At 58.8% G+C, this 16,793-nt stretch overlaps 1 protein-coding gene across 14 annotated transcripts in view; it reads left to right on the top strand.

The window, feature by feature from the left end:
- The window catches only part of CACNA1A (calcium voltage-gated channel subunit alpha1 A), a 282,973-nt gene that overhangs the window by 254,488 nt on the left and 11,692 nt on the right, over window positions 1–16,793 (top strand). For 9 of the 14 annotated variants that reach the window (XM_045046590.1, XM_045046581.1, XM_045046583.1 and 6 more), the window contains 7 exons: window positions 2,980–3,096; window positions 3,447–3,512; window positions 3,687–3,802; window positions 5,599–5,749; window positions 8,625–8,752; window positions 9,908–10,004; window positions 13,524–13,629. In XM_045046590.1, the coding sequence (XP_044902525.1) occupies window positions 2,980–3,096; window positions 3,447–3,512; window positions 3,687–3,802; window positions 5,599–5,749; window positions 8,625–8,752; window positions 9,908–10,004; window positions 13,524–13,629 (781 nt within the window). Of the gene's footprint in view, window positions 1–2,979; window positions 3,097–3,446; window positions 3,513–3,686; window positions 3,803–5,598; window positions 5,750–8,624; window positions 8,753–9,907; window positions 10,005–10,960; window positions 11,058–13,523; window positions 13,630–16,793 lie in introns of all 14 variants that reach the window. The other 5 variants (XM_045046613.1, XM_045046579.1, XM_045046609.1 and 2 more) reach the window with 1 other exon arrangement.

Raw genomic sequence — 16,793 nt, 5'->3', positions numbered from 1 at the left:
GGGGAAGGGCATTTGAGGCCCAGAACAGCACGGGCAAAGGCCCTGTGTCAAGAGGAATCATGCAGGGGTCGGGGTCTGCAAGCTGAGGGGGTGTGGCTGGAGCAAAGAGAGGGAGGGAAGGCTGACCCAGGAAAAGTGAAGAGGGCGGAAGGGGATAAGCCCCTGGGGCCTAGCGGAAGCCGGGGAGCATTTAGAGCAGGGGTAGCAATGGAAGTGTGATTAGACAGGATGGCGAGGCTGTGAGGCAGCAGCCGGCGGCCGGGGAGGGAGGGGGGTGTGGAGAGGGGGAGGTGCTGGGCCGCAATGGGGAATCCCCAGCGAGAGGGGACTGGCCATCTGAGCAGGGGCTTCTCCGGGACCCGGGGATGGGTTGGGTCTGGACTGGGGGAGGAAGGTACCTGGAGAGATCGGAGTCTGGCTTGAACTGGGAGATAGAATCTAGGGAATACCAGAAGAGGAGCAGGTTAGGAGAAGAGAACAGGTGTAGAGCACAGCCGTGGCGGGTCTGAGGTGCCTTTAAGAGCACCCCGGAAGAAGTCGGGCCAGGCGAGTGGTTATGGGGTCTGGAGCTCAGAGGCAAAGTCGGCTGAGATGGAGGCTGCCGGGGGCAGGATTTCTCTGGAGCCCTCAGGTGGCTGGTTCCCATGTCTTTCTGAGCTCTTGCGCCCCTGAGCACCGCAAGCCTTCCGGGGCCTGCATCCCACCCCATCGCCCTTGAACCAGGAAGCACAGGGCAGCCTTGAAGGACAGCATAGCTGCTCCTTCCGGGCTTGTGGATGGAAAAGCGGGAGCTAGGAAGAGGGAAGTCGCCAGTTCTGCGAGCACTTGAAAGACTCGATGCAGAACCAAGAAGAGATGGCGGGCAGATGAGTTCCTTCCCCTACCCTGTCACCTGGACCTCTGTCTTCTCCACCCCCTACCTCCCCCATGTGTCTCTTCCCTCAGCTCCAAGAAGGGCAGCATGTTCTCTGCACGCGTCTCCCTGCAACACCCCCTTGCTTCTCCCGCATGGTGACAGGCTCCCCCCTGCTCTACCCTGAGCCCCCGGAGGCTGCTCCAGGGCCCGCCTGCTTTTGCATGCTGGGCAGAGTCCCCATGTTATGACCCGCCCCGTGAAGGGATGGCTTGTACTCTGGGGATGGTCGGGAGGGGCTGGGGACACCTGGGCCATCGGCCCCGTCCCCAGGTAGAGCTGGGTGGCCAGGCAGGGCTGGGTGTCAGGTCAGCTGGGCACAGGGGGTGACTCTCAGCTGAGCTGGGTGTGGGAGCGTATTCGAAGCCCTTGGGACATTCTCACGGTGGTTGGGCCCAGTACAGTCAAGGTAGGATCTCCCAGCCCCCACCCCCGTCCTAGAGGCCTAAGGACCGACTGATGTGTCCCCAGAGGCATCCTAGACTTGGCCAGCAAATCCAGAGGCCTCTTGGAGCCCCAGAAATGTCTCGGACCCCCAACCCTGCCTCTCAGCTCCCAGGCCGGATACAGGCAAGATACAGTAACTGGGAAGGATCCTGGAGGATCCTGGAGGGCACGTGTGGCCTGTTTCACGGGGCCAGCCACATCTGAGCCCCAGCTAACTTTTGCCAACCTGGAAGCAGGCCCAGGGTTGCCAGCAAGTCAGATTTGGGGGAGAAGTCAGACTTTTAAACACTGGCAACTATCTTTCATCGCAACAAAACAAAAACTGCCGAGGCCCGACAAGACAGCTCCGTCAGCCAGATGGGGTCCATTTGTGACTTTGAGCTTCCTGCCCCCCACCCAGAGGCGACCCTGAGGCCCCAGCAGGCACGACCCCCCACCACGGGCGGCCCGGCCAGCCAGCGCCCCGTCTCCGCCTGGTCTCTTCGCTCCCCTCCCAGTTGGCTGCCCCCCCCCCCTTCCCTGGGAAGTTCTCCCGGCGGCTGGGCGGGAGGAGGGAGAGGCAGTGACTAGACAGGGGGCCCTTGAGCTGAGGCAGGGTCCACCCAGGGAGGTCCTGGGGGCAGGGACGGCCCCACCTCCAGCCCCGGCCCCTCGGTGGGCCTGGGCTGTTTGCCAGCTCACCCACCCACGGGCGCTGCGTACTTCCTGCTTCCCGCAGGCCTGGTCCCGAGCTACTCCACCCAGCCCCAGAAGCTGAGAAGCCATCCCTGAGAGGGGGGAAAAGGGCCCCAAATGCATCTTCTCCGACTCAGCGGGCAGCGAGGACTCGCCCTGCAGCCGACCAGCCCCAGCTCCCTCCCGTCCTCCCCATTCCCGCTCGCCAAGGGGGTAAGAAAAGATGCTCTTTCGCTTCTCCGATTGGCTCAAGCCGCTGCTCCTCTTGGCCGTGGGGTGAGGTCAGGGCGGGCAGGAGCGGGTGGGCAGCTCTACAGGGCAGGGCAGGGCAGGTGCCCGTTGAGTCCCACGACAGATGCATTTCTGGCCCGGAGCGTCACATGCCCTGGGAACCCGCACATGTCCGCCAGGCCTGAGCGTGCTGGCTACCCCCACCCCGCCCTGGTGTTTGTGCATCGTACACGTGTGATGGATTCGGCAACTTGACCCGCTTGTGTCCTATGGTCTCAGTGCATTTGGTTGTTGGGAGAAACAAAAACCATCTCGATTTTTTTCCTGATTGGATGATTCGGATATATTTTCTTTTCCTTGTTCTTTTGTTATTTCTTCCCCACCCCCACCCCACCCGGTTCCTTTCTCTTCCTTCCTTTTTCTTTCCTTTTCCCCATTGCGGGTGGGGCTGGCCGGGAGGGTTTATGCTTTTGAGTTGCCTCTTCCTTCCTCCCACCCTATCCCCCACCACCACCACCTCCCAAACTTTGTTCCCTTTTCGACGTTTTTTCCTCCGCACCATTGCATTAAATAGTGCTTTCTCTCCCTCCTTATTTGGGGTCTGGCTTGCTTTTCCTGTTGGTTGGCTTCATGTAGGGGCCTCTGTGAGTGGTGACGGCTCTGAGCCCCTGGGGGTGGGTGGATGGTCACCCTTTTTCTCTCCATCTCCCCAGAATAACTTCATCAACTTGAGTTTTCTCCGCCTCTTCCGAGCTGCCCGGCTCATCAAACTCCTCCGACAGGGTTACACCATCCGAATCCTCCTCTGGACCTTTGTGCAGTCCTTCAAGGTGAGCCCCTGAAGCCAGCCTGGGGCTGAGAAGATCATACCCCCCCATCCCTGCCCTGGCTGAGAGTACAAATCGGGTGGAAACGCCTGTGTGGTGCACTTTGTTGAGAGCCTGTTTCTCTAGACTGCCTGCTCCTGGGGCGGCTGGAGAGCTCCAAGGGGAATCCCCCTGAAACCCTGCCACCATGGCCTCAAAGAGGCCCACCGGAAGCCCTGGCACCACTCTGGCACAGCCTGGGACCGCCCAGCCCTGTGGGGTGGCGCTCTGGGACAAGGGAGGGAAATGGTGTGGCCGAGAGGCAACCCCCGCCCCCCCCCCGCACTCTCCTTCACTGCCTTCCTTCCCACCAGGCCTTGCCTTATGTCTGTCTGCTGATTGCCATGCTTTTCTTTATCTACGCCATCATCGGGATGCAGGTGAGTGCCCACCCCTAGTGTTCCCAGAGCCCTCCCTGGGACGGCCACCGTCCTCAGGCAGGGCGGGTCAGGGGGACCCAGTTTGGAGAGACCGCCATGGGGACTGGCCAGGGGGACCGCCTGGAGCCCGTTGAGGGCATGGCTGCCCCCGGTCATCACGCTCCGATTCCCCAGGTGTTTGGCAACATCGGCATCGACGTGGAGGATGAGGACAGTGATGAGGATGAGTTCCAAATCACTGAGCACAATAACTTTCGGACCTTCTTCCAGGCCCTCATGCTTCTCTTCAGGTGAGAGAGGGGACGCGCTTTCAGCCTCCGCTTCTGGTGGGGGCGTGCCCTCTTCCTCCTCTTCCTGTAGGGGGCGTGTCCTCTCCCTCTTCTTCTGGTGGGGGTGTGTCCTCTTCCTCCTCTTCCTGTAGGGGGCGTGTCCTCTCCCTCTTCTGGTGGGGCGTGTCCTCTTCCTGTAGGGGGCGTGTCCTCTCCCTCTTCTGGTGGGGGCGTGTCCTCTCCCTCTTCTTCTGGTGGGGGCGTGTCCTCTCCCTCTTCTGGTGGGGGCGTGTCCTCTTCCTGTAGGGGGCGTGTCCACTCCCTCTTCTTCTGGTGGGGGCCTGTCTTCTTCCTGTAGGGGGCGTGTCCTCTCCTTCTGGTGGGGGCGTGTCTTCCGTAGGGGGCGTGTCCTCTTCTGGTGGGGGCGTGTCCACTCCCTCTTCTTCTGGTGGGGGCGTGCCCTCTTCCTCCTCTTCCTGTAGGGGGCGTGTCCTCTCCCTCTTCTTCTGGTGGGGGTGTGTCCTCTTCTGTTCCAGTGAGGGTTGGGCTGGGCTTGTGGGGCATGGAGGGGGGGAGTGGTGGCGGCAGGGACACTGGCTGGGCAGAAGCTGAAGGCCCAGGGACACAAGTGTAGAAGGCATTTTCAGACATTACCTCACTGAATCCTGACCGTCCTGTGAGGTGGGGATTCTCGGCAATCCCATCCGACAGGTAAGGAAATTGAGGCTTATAGACCCTGAGGCTTGATTCTTAATCCTGGCTGCACATTAGAGTTCTTTCATTTACTCATCAGAGATTTACTGAGCACCTACTGTGTGCCAGGCATTGCAGAAGGTCCTGGCAACAAAGCAGAAAGAGATAGTCTGTGCCATCCGGATGCTTCTATTCCCATGGGGGAGAAAGGCAATCAGTGAGCTAATGATGGAGAGTGCTAGAAGGGGATAAAAAAGGTTAAGCGGGAAGTGGACGCAAAAGAACAAATAGTGAGTGATTCTACTTATAGGAGGTACCTAGAAAGGGCAAATTCATAGAGAGGAAACAGACCAGATATTGCCAGGGGCTCCACAACTGGACAGTGGAGAGCTAATGTTTAACGGATACAAGTTCCCAGTTTGGGAGAGATGAAGATTCCAGACGTGGACAGTGGTGATGGGTGCACAGCATTGTGAAGGTACTGAACGCCACTGGACTATACCTTTATTAATAGCTAAAATGATCAATTTTACATTATACATATTTGGGTACAATAAAAAAATATTCTAATTTAGCAACAACTAAAGGAGCGGAGGCTGGTAGGTCACGCCTCCCTGGAGGCAGGTGACACGTGGAAGAAATAGCTGACAGAGGAAGCCGTGTGGATATCTGAGGAAGGGCAATCCAGGAAGAAGGTATAGCAAGTGCAAAGGCCCTGAGGCAGGAATGCGGCTGCCGTGTTTGGGGACAGCAAGGATCCCAGTGTGCCTGGAACAGAGAGACCTAGGGAGAAGGTAGGAAGAGGTGACTACTGCCTGGAGGGACGGGAGCTCTTAAAACATACCTACATCCCCAGGCCCCACCCCAAACCAATTGAAACGAAGTCTGTGGGAGTGGGGCTTTGGTGCCAGCATTGTTGAAAGGCTCCCCGTGAACTTTAATGCACAGCCGAAGGATGAGAATCACCTCTGTTAGTTCCCAGAGAACAAAGGTGCTTTACCTTGGACTTGAACTCACGCCAGTCCAACCCAGAGCCCAGTGCTCGGCCTCCCTGGGGGGGGGGGGCGGTTATTAGTGTCCAGGCCTGGGTGCCCAGGTCCCTGATGCCCCCTCTCTGTTCTCAGGAGTGCCACCGGGGAGGCTTGGCACAACATCATGCTTTCCTGCCTCAGTGGGAAGCCGTGTGATAAGAACTCTGGCATCCCGACTCCCGAGTGTGGCAATGAATTTGCTTACTTCTACTTCGTTTCCTTCATCTTCCTGTGTTCATTTCTGGTGAGTCTGTGGGCTTCCTCCCCTCGCTCCCACTCAGGGGCACGGATTTCTCTGGACTATGGCTGTGTGACAGATTCGCCCCCACCAAAGCGTCTCTGAGCCAGCTGGAGATGAGGTTCACCGGCGTTTCTCGACGTCAGCACCGTCGACACTTGGGGCTGGCTCACTCTCTGTCCTGTGTGCCGCGGGGTCTTTAGCAGCATCCCTGGTCTCCACCCCGGTATCCTACCAGCTGTTGATCAGCAAAGGTGCCTTCAGACATTGACAGTCTTCCCAGGGATGGAGGGGAAGGGCAGGATCTCCCCCACCCGAGACCTGCTGGGTGATACCGAGGGAAAGCCTAGGGGTGCTGAGAGCTGGTCCCCCCGCCAGTCTAGTTACACAGGATGCTAGTTATGTTCTCCCCTCTCCCTGGAGCAGTGAGAAGAGCAGAAACCATCTAGGTATGAGGTGTCTTCAGTGGAGGAGATTTAATACAGGGATTGGCTACATGGGGTTGAAAGAGAAATAGAAAACCCCGAAGCCACCAAGAATTACTAGCTGTGGGAGGCAAGAACTGGGGAATTAAAAGGACAAGAGGGTGTACTGACCCACCCCGCTGCCCCTGGCACCGCTGAGGGGGTGCCAGCACCGTGGTCGTCCGTTGCCCCTAGACCGTTGCAGACGGTGATGGTTTCCTGCGGCTGCTGTGAAAAAGGACCACAAACGGGGCTAAAACCGACCAAGGCGTTGGCAGGGCCCTGCCCCTTCCAAAGGCTCTAGGGGAGAATCCTTCCCGGCCTCTTCTAGCTTCTGGTGGCCCCACGCGGCCCTTGGCGTGTGGCCACATCCCTCCAGTCTCTGCCTCTGCCTTCGCATGGCCTCTCCCCTGTGCGTGTGCGTCCAGATTTCTCTCTTTTGGGGGACAGAAGTCAGATGGGATCAAGGGCCCGCCCTGATCCCGTATGACCTGTTCCTAACTTGACGACATCGCAAAAACCCTTTTCCCAAATAAGGTTACACTCACAGCTCCCAGGGGTTAGGATTTGAACATGTCTTTTGAGGGGGACACCATTCAGCCCACAACATAGGAAAAGGAGTCCCTTCTCCTGTCCTTCCCGGTCTGGTTTCCTGACCGTGGCTCCCACTGGCGGGATATAAGAAGCCAGCTGCTGAGGGAGTGTAGACGTGTGCAGACCCCAGCCAGACGCCAGCGTCTGTCAGCAGAAGCCCAGCACCCCCTCCCTCTTCACACCAGTGGCCTCACACGGAGAGATTTGCAGCCTCTATCTCCCAGCATCTACAGCTGCTGACCTGGAGGGTCCATTGTCCAGTTCCAAATTCCCAGAAGAGTCTGAAAGGGCCAGCCCAGTCTCTGGTCAAATGGCCACCCTTGTCCAAGCAGCTATGGGTACATGTGGGGACAAGATCTTATAATACAGCCCATCTTGAAAGGGCAGGCCCCTAGAGGACATCTACACTGGACCATCAGCCCCCCAAGGGCAGGGATTTCTTTTTTGTTCACTGCCAGATCCCCAGCACCTAGGACAGCAACTGGTGCACAGCAGGTGCTCAATCGATATCACGAAGCTGAGTTAAAAATTGAGCGACCGAAGTTAAGGACAGCGAGGATTATGAGTTATTTGTTCAGCACCTACTATGTTTACGTCCCAACATTTGTTTAATACCTACTACATGCCAGGCACCGGGGTACAAGGGCAGAACGCGGTTCTCTCAGTCTGCAGGGGTGATAGGCAGACAGGTCGGCAGGTAATAGCAGTGTGGTCTGATATGTGCTGTGATGGGGGAGACTCAGACTGAGCCAAGAAAGATTTCAAAGAGTGGCCTGCAGGAACAATGAGCAGGCGCTAGAACCCGTTTTAATCAAATTGGTTGCAAGCCGCAGAAATTTAACTGAAGTAAGCAGCATATACAGTTCACCGACTTGTGTAACTGAACGGTCAGGCGAGGCTGGAGCCAGACAAGCGGACTCCACCCTGGCTCCATTCTCAGACTTGCTCCTTGTGGAGGCAAAATGGCGGCCGGAGCGTCAGCACAAATCCCAGGGAAGGCTCTCATTGGCCACCTTGGGTCACATGCCGCCTCCCCCCCCCCCCCCCCAACCAATCACAGATCTGGGTTACATGGCTGCTGCCTGTGGAGCCATAAAGTGGGGATTGGCCACGCCCAGCTACAGCCTCTTAAGTATAAAGGAGGGAGTTCCCCCAGATGCTGCTACCCATAGAGAGACAGATCGTGATGTTCCCTAAAGGAGCAACATTTGCAAAGACTTAGAGGCAAGATGATGCAAGACCCCCACGTGCTAAGGGCTAAAAGAATATGTGAAAAGGTGCCACCGGATGCAGACGGGGGCAGGAAAATTCACGCATTCATCCATCCATCCATCCATCCATCCATCCATCCATCCACCCAAGAAATATTTGCTTACTGTGGGCTGGGACTGGGAATACAGCCCGCAAGAAGCACTCGCTTTGGCCTTGTTGGGGGCCAGGTGTGGGAAGATTTGGGGCCATGGCGGTCCCTTGGGGTTGGCCCCCATTTCACATAGCCTCTCCCCCCCTCTCTCTCCAACTCTCTTTGTCCATCATCGTTGGTCTTTGTCTCTTTGTATTTCTCTCTGTCTCCACCTCTGTCTGTCTCTGTCCCGTCTCCATATTGCCATCTGTTTCTGGACTCCTTGTGTGAGTCTGTGCCTTTCCTCTCTAACCCCTCCCCCCCATCTTTCTCTTTCTCCGTCTCCCTTTCCCCATCTCACCTCTCTCCCTCTCTCTCTCACCTCTCTCTCCCTCTCTCTCTCTCTCTGGGCCTCTGTGTCTGTGTGTTTGGGTCTGTCTCGCCCTCCCCCACTCCTTCTTGGCCCCCGGGGTCCCCACAGATGCTGAACCTCTTTGTCGCTGTCATCATGGACAACTTTGAGTACCTCACCCGAGATTCCTCCATCCTGGGCCCCCACCACCTGGATGAGTACGTGCGTGTCTGGGCCGAGTACGACCCCGCAGCGTGGTAAGGAGTCACCCAAGTCCTTCAGCCACATTGCCCGCCTTTCCCTGGCACCAAAGCACCCTAGGCTAGGCCAGGGCCCAGACTTTGGGGCACTGGGTCCCTAGGGCGCTCGCGGGGACCTCAGAGGGGTCAGCCTGGAGGAAGGAGATGAGAATCAGTGCCCTCCCACACCACAGGTGAATTGGTCGGGTACACCCCTGCCCGAGGCCCAGGCTTTCTGGGAGGTGAGGAAAGGGATCGAGCATTGAGGATTTTGAGAATTTTGCCTCCCATGAATCTCCCCTGCCCCTGCCTGAGAGGCCTCCGGATGATGAGGACAAGCAAGCCAGGGAGGAAGCCAGAGGCCTCTCAGCCTCTGCTCTACTGGGAGCTGTGGGAAAGGGGCCGGCCTGGCTCCCTGGGCAGATGGGCTTGGCCGTGAGTTTGGAGTCGTGCTGGTACAAGTGATCGCACAAATCACGGTCGCATGGGGCGCGAGCTCTCCTACTCTTAGGCACCCGAGTGCTCCCTCCTGACTGATAGGTGGTGGCTCCAGAGGGTTGTCTCCACCCAGTGCGTGCATGGAACAGCGTGACGCCTTGCGGGACGCTCAGAGGAGCAGCCCTGAACCTCAGAACCCACCCACCACTAACCGGGGAGTCTAGTTCAGACCGGGCTTGGGGCCTGAGAAGGCGTTAATGGGGGCCCTCAGCAGTGTGGGTGCTGGAGGGGAGGCCTCAGGAGGAAGGTGGGGAGGAGTAGGGAGGAGTCTGCAGCCCCAGACAAGCCCTCCGTGAGACCGAGAGCCTGGGGTGAGCCACGCGTCTGGGGCTTGACTTTTGGCTGGTTCCTAACTCTTCCTTTTTTGATTTTAGGTCACAGCAGTTGGATGCTGTCCCCTTGTCCTCTATTCCACGAGCTCCCCCTCCCCCCAGTGTAGCCCATGTAGCTTATGGAGAAGGGAGACGCAGAGAGAACCCCGGGGGGAGGGCCCCCCCCCACCACCAGCCCAGAAATATCGCACACCCCAACCGAGACCCTCTGCCCCGGGGTCTGCGAGTGTTCAAGCCAAGGGGTCCCCAACCCCTGGCATCATGACCTCGCCGTGTGCGCGGGGGAGCCGGCGAGAGCGCAGCCTGACCCCTACCTCCACTAACCCCTGTCTTCTCCTTTCAGCGGTCGGATTCATTATAAGGATATGTACAGTTTATTGCGCGTGATATCTCCCCCTCTCGGCTTAGGCAAGAAATGTCCTCATAGGGTTGCTTGCAAGGTTTGATTTCCACTAAAACCTGCTAGCATCCATGGAATGAGTGTGGCTTGGGGTTCTTCAATATATATATTTCATATATATATATATATCTAAAAAACAGAGCCATCTCTCTTTCTTGCATTAAACTAGAAAGTTCTTAGCCAACAGAATGCAGTCACGTAGACTCGATGAAGCATGGAACATATCTCTCCGTCCCCTTCAGCCATTTCTGCTTGCTGTTAGCTGAAGCTGCCCATCCCAGGGTCTCAACGGCACCCCAAATCAGACACATCCGGGGGGGTCGGAAGTGTGCATTGACCCCCCCCATCACCTCCACTCTCTCCCCCCTCCACCCTTCGCCTCCCAAAGCCCCCAGCCCTCCTCCCGCCGCCCCAGCGCCCCCCTCCCCGTCTAGGCCCCCTCAGAGACCAGCCTCAGCCAAACCAGAGAACTTTCACCCAATTTTTAAAATAACACTGAGCCAAAGCGTTGTTCCAGGCACTCCAAAACAAGAACTGCCCCCTCTCCTCCACGCCCCACCAGAACCATAGCTCAGAGTCAAAACTGAATCTGACTTTTCTCTTTTCTCTTTCTCTCTCCCTGCTCGTGAGCAGTGAAATAATCTTTTTTTTTTAATTCCCTCCTCTTCCATTTTTTTTTCTCCTGTTTTCCCTTGATTTGAAATACCTATTTTATTGTTCTCTGCATCTTTCTCGCTCTATTTTTTCGGCTCGTGTGGTTTTTTTGTTTGGTTTTTGGTTTGGTTTTTTTGTGGTTTTTTTTTGTTTTTTTTTGTTTTTTTGGTTTGGTTCCTGCTTTTGTTTGGTTTTTTGTTTTGGGTTTTTTTTTTTTTTTTGGTTTTTTTGGTTTTTTTGGTTTTTTGGTTTTTTGGTTTTTTTTCGGTTTCTTCCTCTCCCCCCCCCCACCCCTCCCTTTGGTTCTCCGTTCCCACCCCGTTTTGTTTTCGGTGCTGCTAGGGGCCGCATGCCTTACCCGGACATGTATCAGATGCTGAGACACATGTCTCCGCCCCTGGGTCTGGGGAAGAAGTGTCCGGCCAGAGTGGCTTACAAGGTAGTCTACCCTTGCCGACCACTAGCGTCGGGCACTGGGGATTTTTCAGTGCTGACCAGGAACGACCAGCCGAGTTTCTTCTTCCCGAGTTACTCTTCTTCTTCTTTTTTTCCTTTTCTTTTTCTTTTTTTCTCCCCCTTTCCTCCTCGAGTAAATGGATCATGACCGTCCCTTTGACTCTAAGCAGCACACTGTGTCCGTCTTTTCTGATGAGTGTGGTTTGGTGTTTTGAGACTCCATTATGGCCGACACGCCGGGGGGGAGGGGGAGGGGAGCCCCCCGGTCCCCTCGCACCTGGTCCCCTGGGAACCAAATTGGACACAAACATGCTTCGGAGGGAACACCGCCTCGCCTCCTTTCTGCCCACCCAGAGCGGCCCCCCCACGCCCAGGCCGGGGCAGGTGCCTCGCAGCAGGGGGCTTTGGCCCCAACAAAGCGAGGCCCTGCCCCCCCCCCATCTTTTGTATCTCGAACCCCCAGGTCCAGAAGCCCGCCCCCCACGTACACCTGAAGCTGATCTCTGACCTAGGGCCTTGGGGGATTCAAGACCTCCCGAGGAGCCTCTCCTCCCTCCACCTCTCCCTCCCCCCCCCAAAATTGCTTCCCAAGCCCCCATCCCTACGCCACCCATCCTCCCCTAGACACCCCAACATGCCTCTCCATTGTTCCAGAGTGGGCAGGCAGGCCGCAGCTGGACCCCTGGACCGTGGCACCCTGATGCAGGCCATGCACGCTGCCTTGGCGGGGGCCTGGGGCGGGCAGGCACCATGGCCGATCGGGGGACGGTGCATGTTGGCTGAGGGAGCAAGGGTCCCGCCGCCAGGTGGCTGGGCCGGGCCGCCCCTCCGGACCCCTGTCCCGGAATCTCCCTTGGCACCCCAGGACAGACGCTCTGTTCCCTCCAGCTCATCCACGAGAAGTTCAGGGATGACCTTTAAAATTGCCTACCGCCTCCCAGAAAATGACCCCGTCATCCTGTTCTCCCATCTACCCCAGCCCACCTGTGTCTGCGAGAGTCCTCCCTCCCCTTCTGTTAGTGCCATCCCTTCCTGCCTCTCTAGCCATCTCACTGCAGCCTCATCCCTCCTCCTCCTCCTTCCCGATCAAGGCTGGAAAGGGGCTGCCCCCCGCCCCACCCCCCCCGCACCTCTCCCTCCTCTCGCTTTCCTTTTGTCCCTTCTCTTGGTGTTTAGCTGTGTGCATGTGTGTGTGTGTGAGAGAGAGAGAGAGAGACGGTCCCCTTCGCTTCCTGGGCTCTGTGCAGGGCCACCAGGAGTCCATAAGGCACCTTTGTGCAACTCTGAAAAGGACACCCTTTCCACAGAACATTTGGTCTGTTGGAAAATGGTTGTAATCCACCCATGTGGTAAGAACAGGAAACTTCTCTGTCATCGCCTGAGAAGTTGCCACTCAAATACGCAAATGCGTGACTTCTAAGTCGGTGAGCCTTTTGTGCAGTGCACAACCTGCAGTTGTGTGTGTTTCTGTGTCTGCCACCTCCCTCCCCGCCTCCCCGCCCCAGTCCCTCTTCCCGTGTCCTGTTCTGGGTTTGCCAGCCCTCTCCCCGTCTCCAGCTCTGTGTTTCCCGCCGACCTGCGTCTGAATCGCCCCCCTCCCTCCCCCCCTCAACCCCCATTTCCATGCCGCCTCAGCCTGGGCTGGTGCCCACCGGTCCAGCGTCCTCTCCTATATCACCAAGCACGGGGGACAGAGCCCCTGCTTGGGACATGGGGAGTCCTTTCTTCCCCAGGCCGCGGGAATGCCCCCTCACCCCTTCCCCTTGCCATCACACAGAGCCAAGATCCGGACATGCCCCTGAGATACACTTTCCACGGAGCTATGAATGAGTCTCGAGATTCCGTCTGCATGCACGCCCCTGTCTGCCGTTCTGTGTGTCTGTGCCTCGCTGCATGTCCGCAAGGGGCCGCCCCGTCCGCGGGGGGGCCGCCTGCCTGCCGCTTCTCAGAGGAATGATGTGGTCTGTGCCCATCTGGTCTGGTCTGGGCCGAGCCGGGGGCGGGGGGGGGGGGGGGAGGTGGGGAGCCGGCGGCCCCCCGGCGGCTGTGGCCGTGGACCCCTGTGCCTGGCTGCTGCACGTGCTGCTGAGATCCGGCTTGCTCTCTTCTTTGGGGTTGGAACGGAACGGAGTCGTCCAGAAGAACTCTGGGGCAGGGCGAGGGGGCGGGGGGGTCTGGGCCAACCTGGGGACGTGCCAGCTCTCGCGTCCGGCGTGCGGGAGAGGGAAGGGCGGGGGCTCCTGGTGCAGCCGAGCCCCAGAGCCCTCCCCACGGGCCACAAAGGGGAACCCGTAAACGGAGCCCTGGAGACAGGCAGCCTGAGGGTGGGGTCGCCTCAGCCACTGCCTTCAGAGTTCTTCCTGGGGCTCCCCAGGTAGTGTGGGTCTGGCTCACGGGGGACCGGGAGGGGTACCTGGGAATGACTGCCCTCGCCTTTGGTCTTCTGTAGAGGCTCCTTCGCATGGATCTGCCCGTGGCCGATGACAACACTGTCCACTTCAATTCTACCCTCATGGCCCTGATCCGCACAGCCCTGGACATCAAGATCGCCAAGGGTAAGGGCAGGGACGGGAGCGGGGAGGCGGGACCGGATGGAATCGGGGCCTGGAGGGGGAGAGCAGCGGACAGCCGGGGATCCCACTCCCCGCCTGAAACCAGAGGGGCCACTGGCCCGTCCCGGTCTCCACTCACTCACCCATCAGCCGGCAACGCCTCGTGCACGCTTCCTGTGTGCCGGCCAGTGCTCTATGCGGAGGGGGGGACGCGGCAGTTCACGCTTCCAGTGGGAGAGGCTTCCCTGAGGAGGTTCTCAAGGCGTCATGTGGACACGTGGGGAGAAAGTGCCCCAGCAGGTGCCAAGGCCCCGAGGTAGGAGGCCACCCGTGGCCGCCGTGCTGAACTGCCTTGCCCTCTGAGCGAGGGGGGGGGGGGTGCCTGCAGCCTCCAAAGCAGAGGAGGCACCTGACCTGACTCACACTTGAACAGGCTCCCTCTGGCCGCGGGGCAGAACGGACCGGGAGGAGGTCAGCGTGGAGGCCACTGACCCAAAAATGATCCCAGCGAAAGCAGGATGGCTGCCTAGACTCGGGGGGTGTGGAGCGTTCAGAGTCCGGCCGTGTCCTGGGAGCTGGCCCACGCCATGGCCGATGCAAGGCGTGGGGCAGGGAGAGGAGTCAAGGCCACCCCCAGGGGCGAGGGCCTGAGCAGCCGAAGGACAGAGCCGCGGCTGTCTGAGACAAGGAAAAGGCGGGAGGGGCAGGTTTGGGGCGAAGGAAGGGCAGGAGGTCGGTGTCGGCCTGGAGACACGGTGCGGGCAGGGGGCTGTCCCGCGGATGCTTCCGGTGGGGAACGCCTCCCCAGGAAGGTTCTGAAGGCGAGGTTAACGCGTCTTCCCGGCTGGGCTGGAGATAAAAAGTCAGGAGGGCATCAGATGCCGACACATCTTAAGCCAGGGGACTGGACAAGCTCGCCAAGGAGATAAGTGTGAACCGAGAGGCCCCAAGGACAGCCCGGGGCCACCGCAGTGTTAGAGGTGACCAGGGAAGGGGCGACTGGGGAGGAGATGAAGGCCGGGCCAGCGTGGGCCCCCGAAGGGTGTCTCCAGCACGTCCGTTCCCGCCCAACAGCCAAGGAAGACAAGGACCCAGAGCGAGCAGTGGATTTCATGACAGGCAACTCTGGCGGAGGGGGTCAGAGCCCCCCTGCCTTGGAACGGGGTCTAGAGGCCTGACAGGAGACCGGATGTGACTTGGCAGCTGATGGGACAGCGGGGCAGAGAGAGAGGTGCGCCGGTCGCCAGGGAGAGGGAGTGTGGGAAGGGGGGGGGGCGGGCAGATCGATGACCGTGTCGTCCAGCAGAGGGCCGGAAGCTGGGGGGCTAAAGAGAAAGGTCAGGGCTCCACCAGCTGAAGCCACCGGGAGTTCCATCCAGGGTCCCCAGGGGAGGGAGAGCCGAGGCCGGAGGGAGAGCAGGTTGAGGACGGACAAAGTTAGGGCCAGGAAGCGTGCTGGCGAAGGTACAAAAGCAGAAGGAGCCCCCGGAGAGAGCGAGAAAGATCGGAAGGGGCCAAGATGAGGCTCAGGGGACAGCAGAAGGGGGGTGGGGCCATCCCCCTGGAAGTCCTGTCTCCTGCAGGAAGTCGGAGGTGAGCGGCTCATGCTTACCGGGCAGCTCCGTGCACGATGGGAGTCCGGGCCCGGTTTCTGGCTCTTCGTGGCTCTGTGCCCCCAGGACTGTTTCCCCATCGTTGGGGTGGAAGCTGGTCCAGGTCCCAGCCCAGGGAGGGGAGGGAGCACCGGGGTGGGTGGCAGTTTTCTGGGTGAGAAATCGGGTGAGAGGGTCGTGTTCTGTGGCCTCATCTCGCCCACCTGCCCCGTCCGCGCCGTAAACCTGGGCAGGTGAGGCCACCCTCCCCGAGCCTCCGGCCGTGTATTCGCCGGCGTAAACGGAACGGCTTAAAACATCTGCTTATTTAGCTCTCGGTTCTGTAGGTCAGAGGCCTGGGAGGGCTCAAATGGGTTAGTGTGACCCATTTGAGGGTCCCCCCAGGGCCAAAATCTCGCTGTTGGCCGGGCTGGGCTCTTCTCGGGAAGCTCTGGGGGCGGGGGGGGGGGGGGGGGAATGCACTTCCAAACTCATTCAGGTCTTGGCAGAATTCAGTCCCTTGTGGCTGTAGGACAGAGGTCCTGTTTCTTCGCTGGGATTTAGCCAGAGGTTACGCTGAGCGCCCGGGGACGCGGCTGATCTCTCGTGCACTCCACATCTCTCTGACTTCTGTCGCCAGCCAGAGAGAACACTCGGCTTTTCGGCGTCTCGCCTGATTGGGTCAGGCCCACCCAGATCAGCTCTGGGTCTGACAGTCAGCCGACTCAGGACTTTAATTACTTTTGCAGAGCCCTTTCACAGCAGTCCCCTGGACCAGCGTTTGACTGGACAGCCAGAATCTTAGGACGGGAGGCAGGGGCGGCTTTAGAATTTGGCCTGCCCTGGTTCCGTCACCTGTAAAACGGGTCTAACAGCACACCCACTCTTGGTGCGGGATGCTTTGGTGGCCCGGCTGCTGTTTCTCTCTGGGGAGCCCTGTTCAGGGGTCCCAAGGGAACCCAAGACTCGGGTTCAGTAATTGACTAGAAAGACTGAGAACTGAGAGGCACTGTTTGACTCACGGTCGCAGTTTAGTACAGCAGAAGGACACAGGTTAAAATCCGCAGAGGAGGGGCGCCTGGGAGGCTCAGTTGGTTGGATGGCTGACTCTTGATGTCGGCTCAGGGCATGATGTCACGGTTGTGGGATCGAGCCCCACGTTGGGCTCCCTGCTGAGCACGGTTCCCTCTCTCTCTCTCTCTCTCTGTGATCTCTCTCTCTCTCAAAAAATAAATAAGTAGAATTTAAAAATAAAAAACTGAAACGTGCAAAGCAGAGGCACATGGGTCAGGGTCCCCTGCTGGTGGAGTTACGCGGGCAGCACCCAGAAGTCGGCTCCCGGTGTCCCCACGACCGCGTGTGACGGTGCGATTCTACCGACGAGGGAAGCCTGCCTGAGCTTCGGTGACCAGAGTGTCCCTTGGGGGTTGCTCGCGTAGGCCTGACCGACCTTAGCTACTCAGACCCCAGCCACTCCAGAGGTCACACTAATGATGTCACATGGCCCAGACCCCCCTCCCCCCCCCACCATAAATCACACTGTTAGAATAAGCCATCTTGAGTGGCCCAAGGCCC

The sequence above is a fragment of the Felis catus genome, chromosome A2 (genome assembly GCF_018350175.1).
Source record: "Felis catus isolate Fca126 chromosome A2, F.catus_Fca126_mat1.0, whole genome shotgun sequence".
NCBI classification, from domain to species: Eukaryota; Metazoa; Chordata; class Mammalia; order Carnivora; family Felidae; genus Felis; species Felis catus.
The sequence above is the reverse complement of the archived record's forward strand: the minus strand, read 5'-3'. Positions and strand labels throughout refer to the sequence as shown.